At 56.6% G+C, this 12083-nt stretch overlaps 9 protein-coding genes across 9 annotated transcripts; 4 read left to right on the forward strand and 5 right to left on the reverse strand.

The window, feature by feature from the left end:
• Positions 1–27: 27 nt before the first annotated feature.
• GNI_142750 (putative signal recognition particle 54 kDa protein SRP54) lies at positions 28–1517 on the reverse strand (the record flags this gene model as incomplete). Its single annotated transcript, XM_011134325.1, has 2 exons — positions 28–1278; positions 1446–1517. 2 exons carry the CDS (start codon positions 1515–1517, stop codon positions 28–30), a joined length of 1323 nt encoding a protein of 440 aa, XP_011132627.1.
• A 367-nt stretch (positions 1518–1884) lies between these two features.
• Positions 1885–2340, forward strand: GNI_142760 (putative protein translocation complex, SEC61 gamma subunit; the record flags this gene model as incomplete). The annotated part of the gene is made up of 2 exons (XM_011134326.1): positions 1885–2005; positions 2219–2340. 2 exons carry the CDS (start codon positions 1885–1887, stop codon positions 2338–2340), a joined length of 243 nt encoding a protein of 80 aa, XP_011132628.1.
• A 430-nt stretch (positions 2341–2770) lies between these two features.
• Positions 2771–4357, reverse strand: GNI_142770 (putative snoRNA-binding domain protein; the record flags this gene model as incomplete). Its single annotated transcript, XM_011134327.1, has 1 exon — positions 2771–4357. One exon carries the CDS (start codon positions 4355–4357, stop codon positions 2771–2773), a length of 1587 nt encoding a protein of 528 aa, XP_011132629.1.
• Positions 4358–4546: 189 nt separating this feature from the next.
• On the forward strand, positions 4547–5346 carry GNI_142780 (60S ribosomal protein L13a; the record flags this gene model as incomplete). Its single annotated transcript, XM_011134328.1, has 2 exons — positions 4547–4561; positions 4756–5346. The coding sequence occupies 2 exons, from the start codon at positions 4547–4549 to the stop codon at positions 5344–5346; spliced, it is 606 nt and encodes a 201-aa protein (XP_011132630.1).
• Positions 5347–5489: 143 nt separating this feature from the next.
• Positions 5490–6509, forward strand: GNI_142790 (ribosomal L1p/L10e family protein; the record flags this gene model as incomplete). The annotated part of the gene is made up of 1 exon (XM_011134329.1): positions 5490–6509. The coding sequence occupies one exon, from the start codon at positions 5490–5492 to the stop codon at positions 6507–6509; it is 1020 nt and encodes a 339-aa protein (XP_011132631.1).
• A 213-nt stretch (positions 6510–6722) lies between these two features.
• On the forward strand, positions 6723–7436 carry GNI_142800 (putative transmembrane protein; the record flags this gene model as incomplete). Its single annotated transcript, XM_011134330.1, has 1 exon — positions 6723–7436. The coding sequence occupies one exon, from the start codon at positions 6723–6725 to the stop codon at positions 7434–7436; it is 714 nt and encodes a 237-aa protein (XP_011132632.1).
• A 552-nt stretch (positions 7437–7988) lies between these two features.
• GNI_142810 (putative transmembrane protein) lies at positions 7989–8742 on the reverse strand (the record flags this gene model as incomplete). Its single annotated transcript, XM_011134331.1, has 2 exons — positions 7989–8194; positions 8289–8742. The coding sequence occupies 2 exons, from the start codon at positions 8740–8742 to the stop codon at positions 7989–7991; spliced, it is 660 nt and encodes a 219-aa protein (XP_011132633.1).
• Positions 8743–8746: 4 nt separating this feature from the next.
• Positions 8747–9264, reverse strand: GNI_142820 (hypothetical protein; the record flags this gene model as incomplete). The annotated part of the gene is made up of 2 exons (XM_011134332.1): positions 8747–8898; positions 8994–9264. 2 exons carry the CDS (start codon positions 9262–9264, stop codon positions 8747–8749), a joined length of 423 nt encoding a protein of 140 aa, XP_011132634.1.
• Positions 9265–9279: 15 nt separating this feature from the next.
• GNI_142830 (OST-HTH/LOTUS domain protein) lies at positions 9280–11940 on the reverse strand (the record flags this gene model as incomplete). The annotated part of the gene is made up of 4 exons (XM_011134333.1): positions 9280–9497; positions 9559–11198; positions 11237–11359; positions 11645–11940. The coding sequence occupies 4 exons, from the start codon at positions 11938–11940 to the stop codon at positions 9280–9282; spliced, it is 2277 nt and encodes a 758-aa protein (XP_011132635.1).
• Positions 11941–12083: the final 143 nt, after the last annotated feature.

Here is a 12083-nt window from a genome sequence, read left to right on the forward strand (position 1 = left end):
CCCTCCGGGACATTCCCCCCCTTTGGTTCATTTCATACGTTTTGCTTTGGCGATGCGTTTGCCGACGTTGGAAAAGGTTTTGTTCATGCCTGCGTGTAGTTTGATGAGTAGGTCGACATAGACAAGTTGGCAGCCGGCGCCTTTAGCGAGTCTAAGTCGGCGGCTATCGCATAATTTGACTTGGCCTGTGCGTTCATTAGGAGTCATGGCGTCTATAAGTGCGATGAAGACTTTGAGGTCTGGGAGTCCTCCGGCTAGGAGTTCTTTAGAGTCTACGCCGGGTAGTATGGAAGATAGCATAGAGCCCATAGTTCCAACATTGGTCATCATATTGAGTTGTTTTCGTATATCTTCGAAAGTCATGCCACCCTTGGCCCATCGTTTGGCGGCGTCCTTGGAGCCTGGTCCCATTTCCTCGTGAACAATTTTCAGCAGGCTTTGGGGGTCGTGGATTCCTAGAAGTCTCGCGACGAACCGATCTACATCGAAGGGTTCGAAATCGACGAAGCCTTCACCTAAACCCACGAACGCCACAGGACAACCAGTCGCGACTACGGCAGAAAGTGCACCACCTCCCTTAACATTTGCGTCCATCTTAGTCAGGATGACGGAAGCCACATTCACCGCTTCCCTAAACGCCTTGGCCTGGTCGTAGCAAGCTTGACCGATGTGTGCATCCACCACGTAGATACAAGCATCTGCTTTGACTGCTGCTTGTATCTCTATCATTTCTTGGAACAGAGAGTCCTCCTGCTTGTGTCGACCACTTGTATCCACTACTATCAAATCTAATCCCGCTTTCTTCTGAAGACTCTTTACACCCTGAAATGCAATCTCCACTGAATCTAATAACGAAGGGTCACCATAAAATGGTATACGACAACGAGCTGCATTCTGCTTCAATTGATCGTAAGCACCGGCACGATATGTGTCAGCACACACAACACCCACACGGAATCCCTTATTCTTGTAGTACAACCCATATTTCGAAACCGTTGTCGTTTTACCAACACCCTGCAACCCCACAAACATCACCACATTACACCGACCCTTCACCGGACGATAAGCTTTAGTCGGAGGCGTCAACACCGCTGTTATCTCCTCAACCAATGCACGAGTCAATGTCTTCTTCACCGTCTGACTAGCTACCTTCTTCGATGAATCCAATAACGTGCTGGCTTTCGTTCGCAAATTGTCACGCACACGCTTCACTATATGAATCGACACATCCGCCTCGATCAATGCCGTCGCAACAGACTTTATAAAACTCTGGATCACCTACCACAAACCACTGTACCACACCACCCTCGACGTCTCACTGTTGTCTCTGGACAGGACCTCTACACCCGCCTTTGACAGCGACTCAGCCGCCCCTTTAACAGCGACTCAGCTGCCCCTTTAACAGCGACTCAGCTGCCCCTGTGAGTTGTACTCATCTCACTTACCTCTTCATTGACATTTCCTGTGTTTAGCTTGTTTACCGCCTCCGTCAAATTCTTCCCAAGCGCCCCAAGCATTTCTTTTTTTCCTTCATACAGAAAATGGTAAGCAAGCTCTTCTGGGTCTTTATTTCGTGCTCTGCAGGCCGGTCCCCAAGTCCAACAGCGCCGCCAATATATCGCCGCTCCCAAGAGCGCCGTCGACGCTCTATCGAACGTTTACGCCGAGGGTATCCAAGGCAACCAAGTGTAAGACCACACTCGTGATCTCCTCAACCGAAAAGCGCCGTCGAAAAAGCTCTCTTTTATAGATCGCCCATCGTGGTCGTGGTTTCAAGTCTGGTGTTCATGATGACGGTCGTGTCACTGCACTTTTTCGCCGTCATATATCGGCTTATGACTAGGGATTGAAGACCCTTTTTTCCCAATTGAATTTTTAGACGAAATGAAGTCTGGCATGCTTTCTGACCCTACCCACCCTGTTGGCTATCTGAACAAAGTAATTGAAGACTTTGCCCAAGACGGAATACGGCTTCTCAGGAAATGCAACAAACCCGATGCTAAAGGTAATTGACTTTAACACACCAGTGCGCAGTCGCACACCAGTGCGCAGTCGCACACCAGTGCGCAGTCGCACACCAGTGCGCAGTCGCACACCAGTGCGCAGTCGCACACCAGTGCGCAGTCGCACACCAGTGCGCAGTCGCGCATCGCACACCAGTGCGCATGTTGGGTTATCAACACCGTCGGGACGCGGGCACCCATATCCCCTGTTCTAGAATACCACGCAATGCTCCGAGCATGTACTCTAGGGCTGCTGACGATGGGATTCATCGGCTATTTTGTTCGGCTCGCCTTCATACCCATAAATAACATTATTGTTGGTTCTGCAAGGAAGTAAGCAAAGTTGAGGTGAGAGCCCGGCGAGGCTGGCGTGAAACAGTCTCCTGGAGGGGTTAGATCGTGAAGGCGACTTTGCGTAGCGCATTTCTGGGGCGCATTTTATTGAACTCAATTGTTCTGAACAATTGTGCTCTGAACAATTAAGCCACAAAGTGGACTTGCGGCTGGACCGGTGGTCCACAGGAAGTGATCGAGTGGACCGTTGCTTCGGCTGTGTATATTTTTGCCCAGAGGTGGTGACCAATACTAATGACCAGTCATCGACCCTTTGACTCACTCCCCTTTGACCTCATTCGCTTCCCTGTCTCTGACCCTGCCAAACCACGTCCAAGCTTACTTAAGGAGATGGCCACGTCCAAGCCAGCTCCCGAGGACCGGCAATGGGTCACAAGCACGCAATGGGTCACAAGCACGTACTGGTCAGCACGTCAGAAGATGTCGTCTTCTGCGTCGTCGTCGATTTCTTCTGGTTGCCCTTCTTCGATCGTTACGAGAAGTCTGTTTGCCTTTTTACGGGACTCTGTCATGCCGTATTTTTCCTTGAAGCGTCGTTTCCTGCGTCCGGCACGGCGTGTCTTAGGTCGTTCTTCTGGTACCGGCAAAGGTTTCTTAAGTCGTGCAGGAGGCGGCGCTTGGATCTTCTTGAGTGAGTTGAGCACTTGTTCCCGCAATGCTTGGCCGACGGTGATGGAGCCATCATTGTTGTGCACGTCTTTGCGCACGGCCAGCGCGCACTTGCCGGCCATTAGCTTCATCGCGCGTCCCCGGTAGGCTGGCACGGTCGCCTGGACCACATCCGACTCGAAGATGACGCCGTACCCGCGGCCTGCCTGCCGCGCCATCTCCGGCAAAGCGGCCGTCGCCGCACCTCCAATGGACTGACCAGTGCCGGTACTACCACCGGTGCCAGTACTACCGCCACTACCATTGCCGGCGGTCACGGCTCGCGTGGCGCGGGCATAGCTTGACCCGCCAAGGACCAAAAGGTTCTGAGAAGGCATGGAAGCGAGGGCTTCTATGCCACCAGCCTGCGTAACCAGTTTAGCGGCGAGCGCGGCGCCTGCAATGGCGGTCAGGTTGGGGGCGACGCTCGCCATGGCTTGCTCGATGCGGTTGAGGAGTTGTGTCCTCGCTGCAACCAACTCGTCCACCTCGGCAACGGCGGCCAAAACTGCGGTCACTGCCGATTCAGGTAAAGGTCGCCCTGAAGACACCGAGGCCGCGACGGAGACCGCCAACACTGACACGCTGCTCAATTGCACACCCAAGTCCACAGCAGTCAGGTCCAGAGAATTGCCCAACGACCGTACAACAAACAAGTAGTCCAAAGGGATCGGTACCAATGACTCCAACTCTGGGAATCTCTGCCCATACACCTCCCGCACCCACCGGTACAACAACAGAATCTCGGCGTCAATTTGCTGCAGCACTTCGTTGCAACGCTGCAACGCACTCACTTCCTCTCGCTGCGAGGAACCCCCCACCTGTTCGGAGGAAGCCTCCCGCGCCGGGGAGGAAGTCTCCCGCGTGGGAGGTGACTCTTTCAGCTCCAGGAAGTCTTTCAGCGCCGGGGAATCCTCGTTCGGCTCCGCCTGCTGCGACTCGACGAAGGCACGAAACTCCGCGTCGTCCAGCAAACGACTCACTCGAGGCGGGCCAGGGAACGCGCCGGCCCCGGAGGCCTCGCTTTCCTCCGGCCGGGCCGAAGACTCGAGCTTTTGGGAGGGGCGCTCTTCTTTCAGCACTATGCAGTCCAACAAGGCGACTGAACGCCGGGCGCCCATGCCATCTTGCTCCGCTCGCTCCTGGTCCCCATCGCAGGCGACTTGGAGCGGGCTCTCGACACTGTCCCCGCCTCTGTCTTGGTCCCCATCTCCGGCCTGGCCTGGGCCCTTGTTTCCAGCCCGGCCTAAGTCCCCTCTGCTTGGGTCGCTGCCTGAATCTGAGTCTGAGTCCTCACTAGAGGCAGGGTCTTCGTCCAGGTCTTTCAAGAAAGACTCGGCCAAGGAACCCATTAGAAAATAAGCAGGGGCGGCGTTGAAGCCTGTGGCCGTGGCCGCGGGGGAGGGGCCATCGGGGCGGCAGAGCCGGACTGTCCGAGGCCCGCTAAGTGCCAAGACTTAACCCAGAAAGCTTTCGTGCCCGGGCAGAGACAGAACAGGGAGATAATTTTCGCAACCGAAAAAAGCGCCGAGCTGCAAGCGATGGCAGGGAAGCAGGTAAGACATGGGGCGATGCGGGGGGCACTGCGCGAAGGCTAGCGGGTGGTGGTGGGGCGGGCTTACGTGTGTCATGAGTGTGTCATGAGTGGCAGGGGTGTGTGTCATGAGTGTGTCATAAGTGGCAGGGGTGTGTGTCATGAGTGGCAGGGGTGTGTGTCGTGAGTGGCACGTGATTATGGTGTGTATTGCAGATTGTGATTGACGGTAAAAGTCACCTCGTGGGTCGGCTGGCTGCGACGATTGCGAAGCAGGCGTTGGCCGGCGCGGAGATTACGGTGGTGCGTTGCGAGGAGTTGCACATTTCGGGTCCGTTGTACCGGAACCGGCGGAAGTTTATGGAGTTCATGAACCTGCGTTCGAACTCTAACCCGCGCAAGCACTCGCACATCCACTACCGTTCGCCAGCGTTGATGTTCAAGCGCGTGTGCCGTGGCATGTTGCCCCATAAAACCGCGCGTGGCACCAGTGCTCTTGCCCGCATTCATACCTTCGAAGGCTGCCCCACCAAGCTCGAGAAGGCCAAGAAGGTCTGCGTGCCCGATGCCCTCAAGAACATCCGCATCATGAACACCATGCCCACCACTCGCCTTGGCGACCTCGCCACCTCTGTCGGCTGGCGCTACGCCTCTAACGTCGAACACCTCGAAACCAAACGTAAGGCAGCCGGCGAAACTTACTGGGTCAAGAAACAGGAAACCCAGGCTGAGTTCCGCGCTAAACGCGAGGCCGTCGTCAACAACGCCCCCCAGGACATCAAGGACGCACTCGCCCTACTCGAGTAATAACCTTTTTACGTCCAACCAGTACCCGTCCAACCGCCTCAGCCATATTCCCTGCTAACCTATCGAGAAGAACCAGGGGACTCAAGAAGACCTTGGGGGCTCAAAAAAAGCCCCTCCCAAGTCCGGCATTTTTTTTTGTTAACATGGGGGGTGGGAAGACTGCCAAGTCCGGGACCAAGACTGTGAAGAATAAGACTGTGGCCGACAAGAATAAAGTTGTGGCCAAGTGTGTGAATGCAGGCAAGGTACGTAAGGAGCCTGCGGTGAAGTCTGTGAAGAAGGCCAAGGAGGTCGTGGTCAAGTCTGATGGCAAGGCGAAGTCTGAGAGCAAGGCGAAGTCTGAGAGCAAGGTGAAGTCTGAGAGCAAGGTGAAGTCTGAGAGCCCACGGACGGCGTTGGAATTGTTGGGATATGAAGTTTTGGACGCCCTTCGACATTACTTCGAGGTGCAGGACGAGGACGCGCTGGTGAAACAGCGCCGCCAAGTTTTCGTGGAGTTGTTTTTTGACGTGTGTCCATCGCAGGAGGACACGCGACGACGGAAACTGAGCTTGCCGCATCCGGTGAATGTGGGCGAAAGCGCCTGTTTGATAGTCAAGTCGCCCCAGCGGTTTTGGAAGGACAAGTTGGCGACCGAGCATGCGGCCGAAGGTAAGTTACCGATGGTAGCGCGAGTAATTGAGCTGGACAAGTTAAAAAAGAAGTTTAGCACTCCCGCCCTGCGCAAGGAGCTGCTTCAGACATACGACACATTCTATTGTGACAAGGACCTTATCGAAAAGGCCAACGTATTTTTGGGCCAAACTTTCTTCAAGTCATGGAAGCAACCCATGAGTGTACGATTGGAAGAGAACGAACCCATCCACACCCGGTTCCTCAATGCGTACGCCCACACCTCATATAGAATCAAGGCAGCGCCGTCCACCGGCGTCAGAGTCGGCTGTCTGGACAGACCGAACGAGGTCTTGATGGAAAATGCTGTCTCCGCTATCCTGGCCATGAAGGACAAACTTGCCGAGTACGGCACTTGCATCAAGGCCGTCAAGCTTTCATCCGGCCCCGTCAGCTTGCAGTTGGTCGAACCTCTCAGAGAGGTCACCACGCCTGACGATGCCGAGGAAGGTGATGCCGAGGAAGATGACCCCTCCACTAACTCTTCTTAGAAAGAACCTTTTCGAACCTTTTCCCGTGTAACCCCTACGCAAAGCAAGTCAATGATTACCATAAACACACCTGCAACGGATCCCCCAACACGCCACGCGCACACACAAACCTTTGGTGAGTGAACCCACGGAAAGACAAAATCTTGTACTTGGTTGCCGTACCAAGCAGTACTAGTCACCGCCGTTATGTGCACAGACTTTTTTAAATTTCCGATGCGTGCGCCGGTTAGTGTGAATGACGAGGGTGTATTTCTGAGTGGGCTGTTGGCTTTGATTGTGGGTCCGGACGGTTCGCGGGAGCCGATAGCGAACTGTGTCCAGAAGATGGTGATTCTAACGGACGACGTGAGTGCAATTGAGGCGCTGGCGGTGGCGCTGCCCGAACAGTTCCAGAATAGCACGGGTCCAGGGTACGACTGTCTGAAGGGTTGGTCGCGGCTTCACCTTTTCCGTCCGGGCGATACCCGGCCGGAGGCTTGCCTGAGCGTCGTGCGTACGCTGGGCCTGGCGCTCGAGGAGCTCTTAATCGGCGTCGATCCTACGCGGGCCGAAGACGTGCGTACAGAGGTCTTCGGAACGGACCTGCCTGACCTTGCCCCAACGCCGGAAAAGCTCGAACCGACATCGGGGGAGACGGCGGAAGCGTCGGAGGAGACCGGGTTGGTCACACCGGGGACCACACTGAGGGTCATGTCGGTTAGGGACCTATCGGAAGCTGAACGCCGATACCTCACTCACGAGGTACCCGGACTGATGAGCGCCGCTGTGGTCAACATACAGCTCGCCCAGCAGTCCCGGTGGTGGCCGTTAAGCCGGTCGACGAAACAGAAGCTAGCACTCTCGGCCGTTCTTGTGGTCGGCATTCCGTGCGGCATACTCGTCTGGTGGCACAGACACGACCGCAGACACAGACTCAGAGACTATTAGACAGAGCTTTCTGTTTGGGCTTTGTAACCACGCGTGTACAACCAACATGCCAGATCGCGTTTTTCGCAAAAATGGAACTTCTCCAAGCAAGCGCTCACTACGTATAAAACCTGACGAAGTTTTCACTGACTATTGGGGCAATTATATACACCAGCAATACCTAATAGGTGTCCCTTCAATCCTTCTATGGTTCAACCTGTTTTTGTTCGGTCACCTGGCAGCACGCTTCCTGATGATCGAGGATGTCGTTCACCTAGAAACTCATCCAGACCTAATCAAACCTGATCGTGGTCACACCTAGTCAAACCTTAATACCGTTGGAGGAATCAGCAGCGCAAGAATGCAGGCTGCACACACGTGTGCTTCTTCCGAAGTTCGCTCCAGAAAATGATCAGGGGTACAATACCGCTTGAATCAACATCTCTTTGCACTAACGATTCGGAGACAGGACAAAAAGTCTTATTCGCGTACTATTATACTTATATGATCTTGATTAGCGTCTCTTTCTTCATTTTTCGCTGTAAGTATACATCATCGTAAATCTCGAGTTTCCTAGATAAGTCCCGGGTCATCGGTGTCATCTGAAATAGTACCTTCATCCGACAGGTGTTCCGCGAATGCTTTCCCCTGAACTCCGGTTTTGAGCTGTTTGTAGCTGAGACCCTCGAATCCATTTCCACCGCACTCAATGACCATGACCAGAGACGCCACAGACGAGGCGAGATACCAGGTGCAGATCATACACAGCAGCATCACAACTGAAAGTGAGAGAATAGCAGCTCTATTCTATTCTATTCACCGAGGTGACCCCGCGGCGCTGGAGTAGTACCGCTGGAGTAGTGCCGTGCTTACAGAGGCTTAAGCCGAGTAGAGACCAGTCGGTTGGCTTGGGATTCCATTTAGTATCTGCGCCGACCCCCTCATAACGGCAGACGAACACAATGATCTCGACCGCTATGTATATTACCCATGAAAAGAGTAAGAAGGCTCCGACTGAAAGGAGAACGAACAGTTGCTGATGCAGCGCGGGCTCCTTACTGGATTTGATAATCCGGAGTCCAGGCAGCCATTTGAAAAGCACGCTCGCGATGATGAAGATACCAACGAGGATTTGCAGTCCAGCAAAGATGTAGGCCACTATACTTGCAGCATCCGACTCACGACCCGCTCTATGCACACTCACGATCGTAATGATCGGATACGCCGCTTGAACAAAACCGAAGATCAACGCAAAAACTGCCAGAGGCATGCACTTGAGCACTTTTCCCAAATCATTCCGAGGTCGACAACACTTCGCGCAAGCCATTCTTTTATAACCAGAAATAATCAAAAAACAACAGACACTCCCTCCGTGCATCCACCACCAGCACACCCACATCGCCACCCACCTCCCAAGACACCTCCAGTTTAGGGATACCCACCACAGCTCCTCGATGCCCCAGCAACAACCATGAGTTGCCATCTGCAAGAACTGACATTGGAGAACAGCCTGGAGGGCCAACAGCCTCGAGGGCCAACAGCCTGGAGGGTGAACCACCGAAAGGACGTGCTGCTTACCGGCGTCGCGCCTCCACTTGTGCAGTTCTTCACTCTGGAGCATGGAAAAAACGGTCTTGTTGCTCAGGGACGTGGCAAACTCGTTGTGCCGCGTCGTGTGTGATAAAACGAACCCCTTGAAGAGCCCGACTTGGACCTCTTTCTTGTCAAGGTTTTTAACCTCGTTGCTTCCGGTCCTCTCGTGGAGGGGGGCCGTGTCCTGGTCCCCCTTGTTGAGGTCGACCTCCTCCACCACGGAGCCGTCCACGTGGATCTCGGAGGTGGTCATCATGGTGTGCAGGAAAAATCATAATTCTTCTTCCACATTTTCTTTTGCTTCGTTCGCCGTTTTGTTCCTGAAAGACTGAGGTGCGGTTTGCCCGCGTTGTTCCTTGAGCCGCTGCAGTGCCTGCAGCACCTGGGCGATAAGTTGCTTCTGCGATGCCGTCGGCTGCACGCCCTTGGCCTGTTGTTGGCGCAGCGTCCGCTGGAGCGCGTCCGTAATCACGGCCACGCGGTCAATGTCTAAAACGGCGCTAGGTGCGTGCGCTGGGATGGCGGTGCAGGAGGTGGGAGCGTCCCTTACGAGCGTTGTTCACGGCGCCCCCCTGCGGCTGTCCTAACTGCGGCAACTGCTGCGGCAACTGCTGCGGCAAAGGCTGCTGCTGCTGCTGCGGTTGCGGCGCCACGTTAAACTGTTGCTGCTGCTGCAGGTGCCGGATCTTTGCCGCTGCCAGCTGCAGCAATTCCCGCTGCCGGTCCGACAGGTCCGCCGCACTCTGGTTCTTCGAGATGTTCTGGATTATTTGCACCAACTGCTGCGTCGTGATCTTCGGTCCGGGCCCCTGCTGCGGCTGCGCAGGCTCGAACCGCCCGTTCTCGAACCGACCCGGCGGCTCGAACCGACTCACCGGACCTGCATCAAACCGGCCGCCGCCTGCGCCGCCGAAACCGCCGCCGCCTCCAAGGCCACTGCCGCCTCCAAGACCACTGCCGCCTCCAAGACCACTGCCGCCTCCAAGACCACTGCCACTTAAGCCACTACCGCCTAAGCCACTACCACCCATGTTGTAGTTGCCCCCCATGTGGTTACCGGTTGCCATGTTGCCAGTCGCCATGCCGCCCGCCATGTGGCCGTAGGGGTCGGTATATTGTTTGCCTGCGTTCGGCCTCGAAAGCAACTCACCCGGTTCGCTTCGTTGCTGCTGCAGAAAAGGCGCGTACTTACGGGGGTCGTCGTAGCCGCCCGACGCGGCCGCTCCGCCCAACCGGGGGTAGAAAGGCTTCGCGTTCCCGTTCAGTCGCGTCCCGCTCTTATTCCGCTCAAAGATTTGCATGAACCGCGACTCGCCGTATTGATTGCTCTCGCTGAAGAAGATGTCCTGTCGCCCAATGTCCACACCATGTCGACCAGGCGCCAACGGGTTCGGCCCGCCTGTCTCCGTCGTCGGATGTAACCCAGTCGCCATCCCCGGGGCCATCCCCGGACCTATCCCGCCTGGAGCCATGACGCCTGAAGCCATGCCACCTGGAGCCATGCCCGAAGTTAAGCCGCTGCCCGAATCACGGGGCGAGGGCGGGCGCTGCGCAAAGCGGTCGGAGCCGCGGCGCTCCCGCTTCACGGCCTCGATGTAGTCGTTCAGCGGCACACCCATGCCCTCAACCGTCGACTCAGCGCGCCGGATGTCGCCCAGCGTCACGTAATCGCCCGAATCGCCCATAGGTGGCAGGTCCCAGTCGACCGCCGGCTCCTCGTACAGATTCGCCGACCACTCGTAACTCGGTTGCTGCCATCCAGGCGGCGACCCGCCGGTCCCCGTCGCCGCCGCCCGCGTCTTTGTGCGCTCCGCACCGCCCTGACTCACGGTGCCTTGCGCTGCGGGCGTCGCGCCCTGCGTTTCCGGCGCAGCTTCGTGCGTCGCACGTTCGTGAGTCGCACGTTCGTTAGTCGCACGCTCATTAGTCGCACGCTCGTGAGTTGCACGTTCGTGAGTTGCACGTTCGTGACTGGCTCGGTCGTGAGTCGCACGCTCGTGAGTTGCACGCTCGTGAGTCGCTCGCTCCTGAGTCACACGCTCGTGAGCCACGCCGCCGGGCACCGACGGCGGCTCCGCAACCGGCTGCTCGGGCGGCCCCGGCGGGTCCGGCGAGACCTCCGCCTTGGCCGGCTTCACACTCGGCGTCTCGTGGCGCCGGCTGTTGCCCCAGCGGCTGTTCATCTTCGCACTGCAAAACACATGTCAAACACCCTTCGACCCACTTACCTTTGCTGCTGGATGGAGTGCAGCAGCGAAGACTCAGGCAGCGGCGCCTGAGAGAGAGGAGCGTTCCGCAGCTTATAGAGATCTTCCAAGGTATAGCAAATCATCGCCTCTCCCCCGCTGGCTCTTAAAAAAATTAAGTCTACCCGCACCCAAAGAATCTATCCCTGCTGCCCCGCACGACCTCCTCGATGAGACGCACGTCCCTCGGCGTCCACTCCAGGCCTTGGCTCTTCCTGCAGGAACAGCCACTCAGTCGGAGTGTGCGGTCTCGGCCAGCTACCCCGACCGTTAGCAATCCAGGCAGCCCACGGTTGTGTGCTACCCACACAATCGGCACACGTAGCCCACGCGGTGGACAGACGTGCGGGGCCCTCACGCGTCGGTCCACACGTCTGGTGTGTGGCTTACGAGAGTGGGTCGTGCCTGATATCCAGCGCGTACATGTCAAGAGTGTCCGAAAAGGGTTTGCCTGCGGCGAGCAGCGATCGCAGGTTGGCTGCGCGCTGCGCCGCGAAGTAGAGCGAGGGACACGCGCGCGGTGCTGCCTCGGCGAGCAGCGAGGTGCCCGCCTCGAGGTAGACGTGGCGGTTGCGGTGGCGGACCAAGCGGCAGATGTCGGAGAAGCGGTCGACGAGCAGGCTGCTCAGTTTGGAGTAGCCGTAGTCCGCAGGCTTCAACGCCAACTGGTACTGGGAGAGGAGCATGACGCGCACTTGCGAAAGTAAAATGCGGTCGTGGTCTGCAAGCAGCTGCTTTAGACACTCTCGCAACCGACTTAGGTCCCCGCCGCCCGGGCACTCGGCTGCGGAGGTGGCCGTGGTCGAGCAGCAGCCAGGGTCGACCACGG

The sequence above is a fragment of the Gregarina niphandrodes genome (assembly GCF_000223845.1).
Source record: "Gregarina niphandrodes unplaced genomic scaffold scaffold00039, whole genome shotgun sequence".
NCBI classification, from domain to species: domain Eukaryota; phylum Apicomplexa; class Conoidasida; order Eugregarinorida; family Gregarinidae; genus Gregarina; species Gregarina niphandrodes.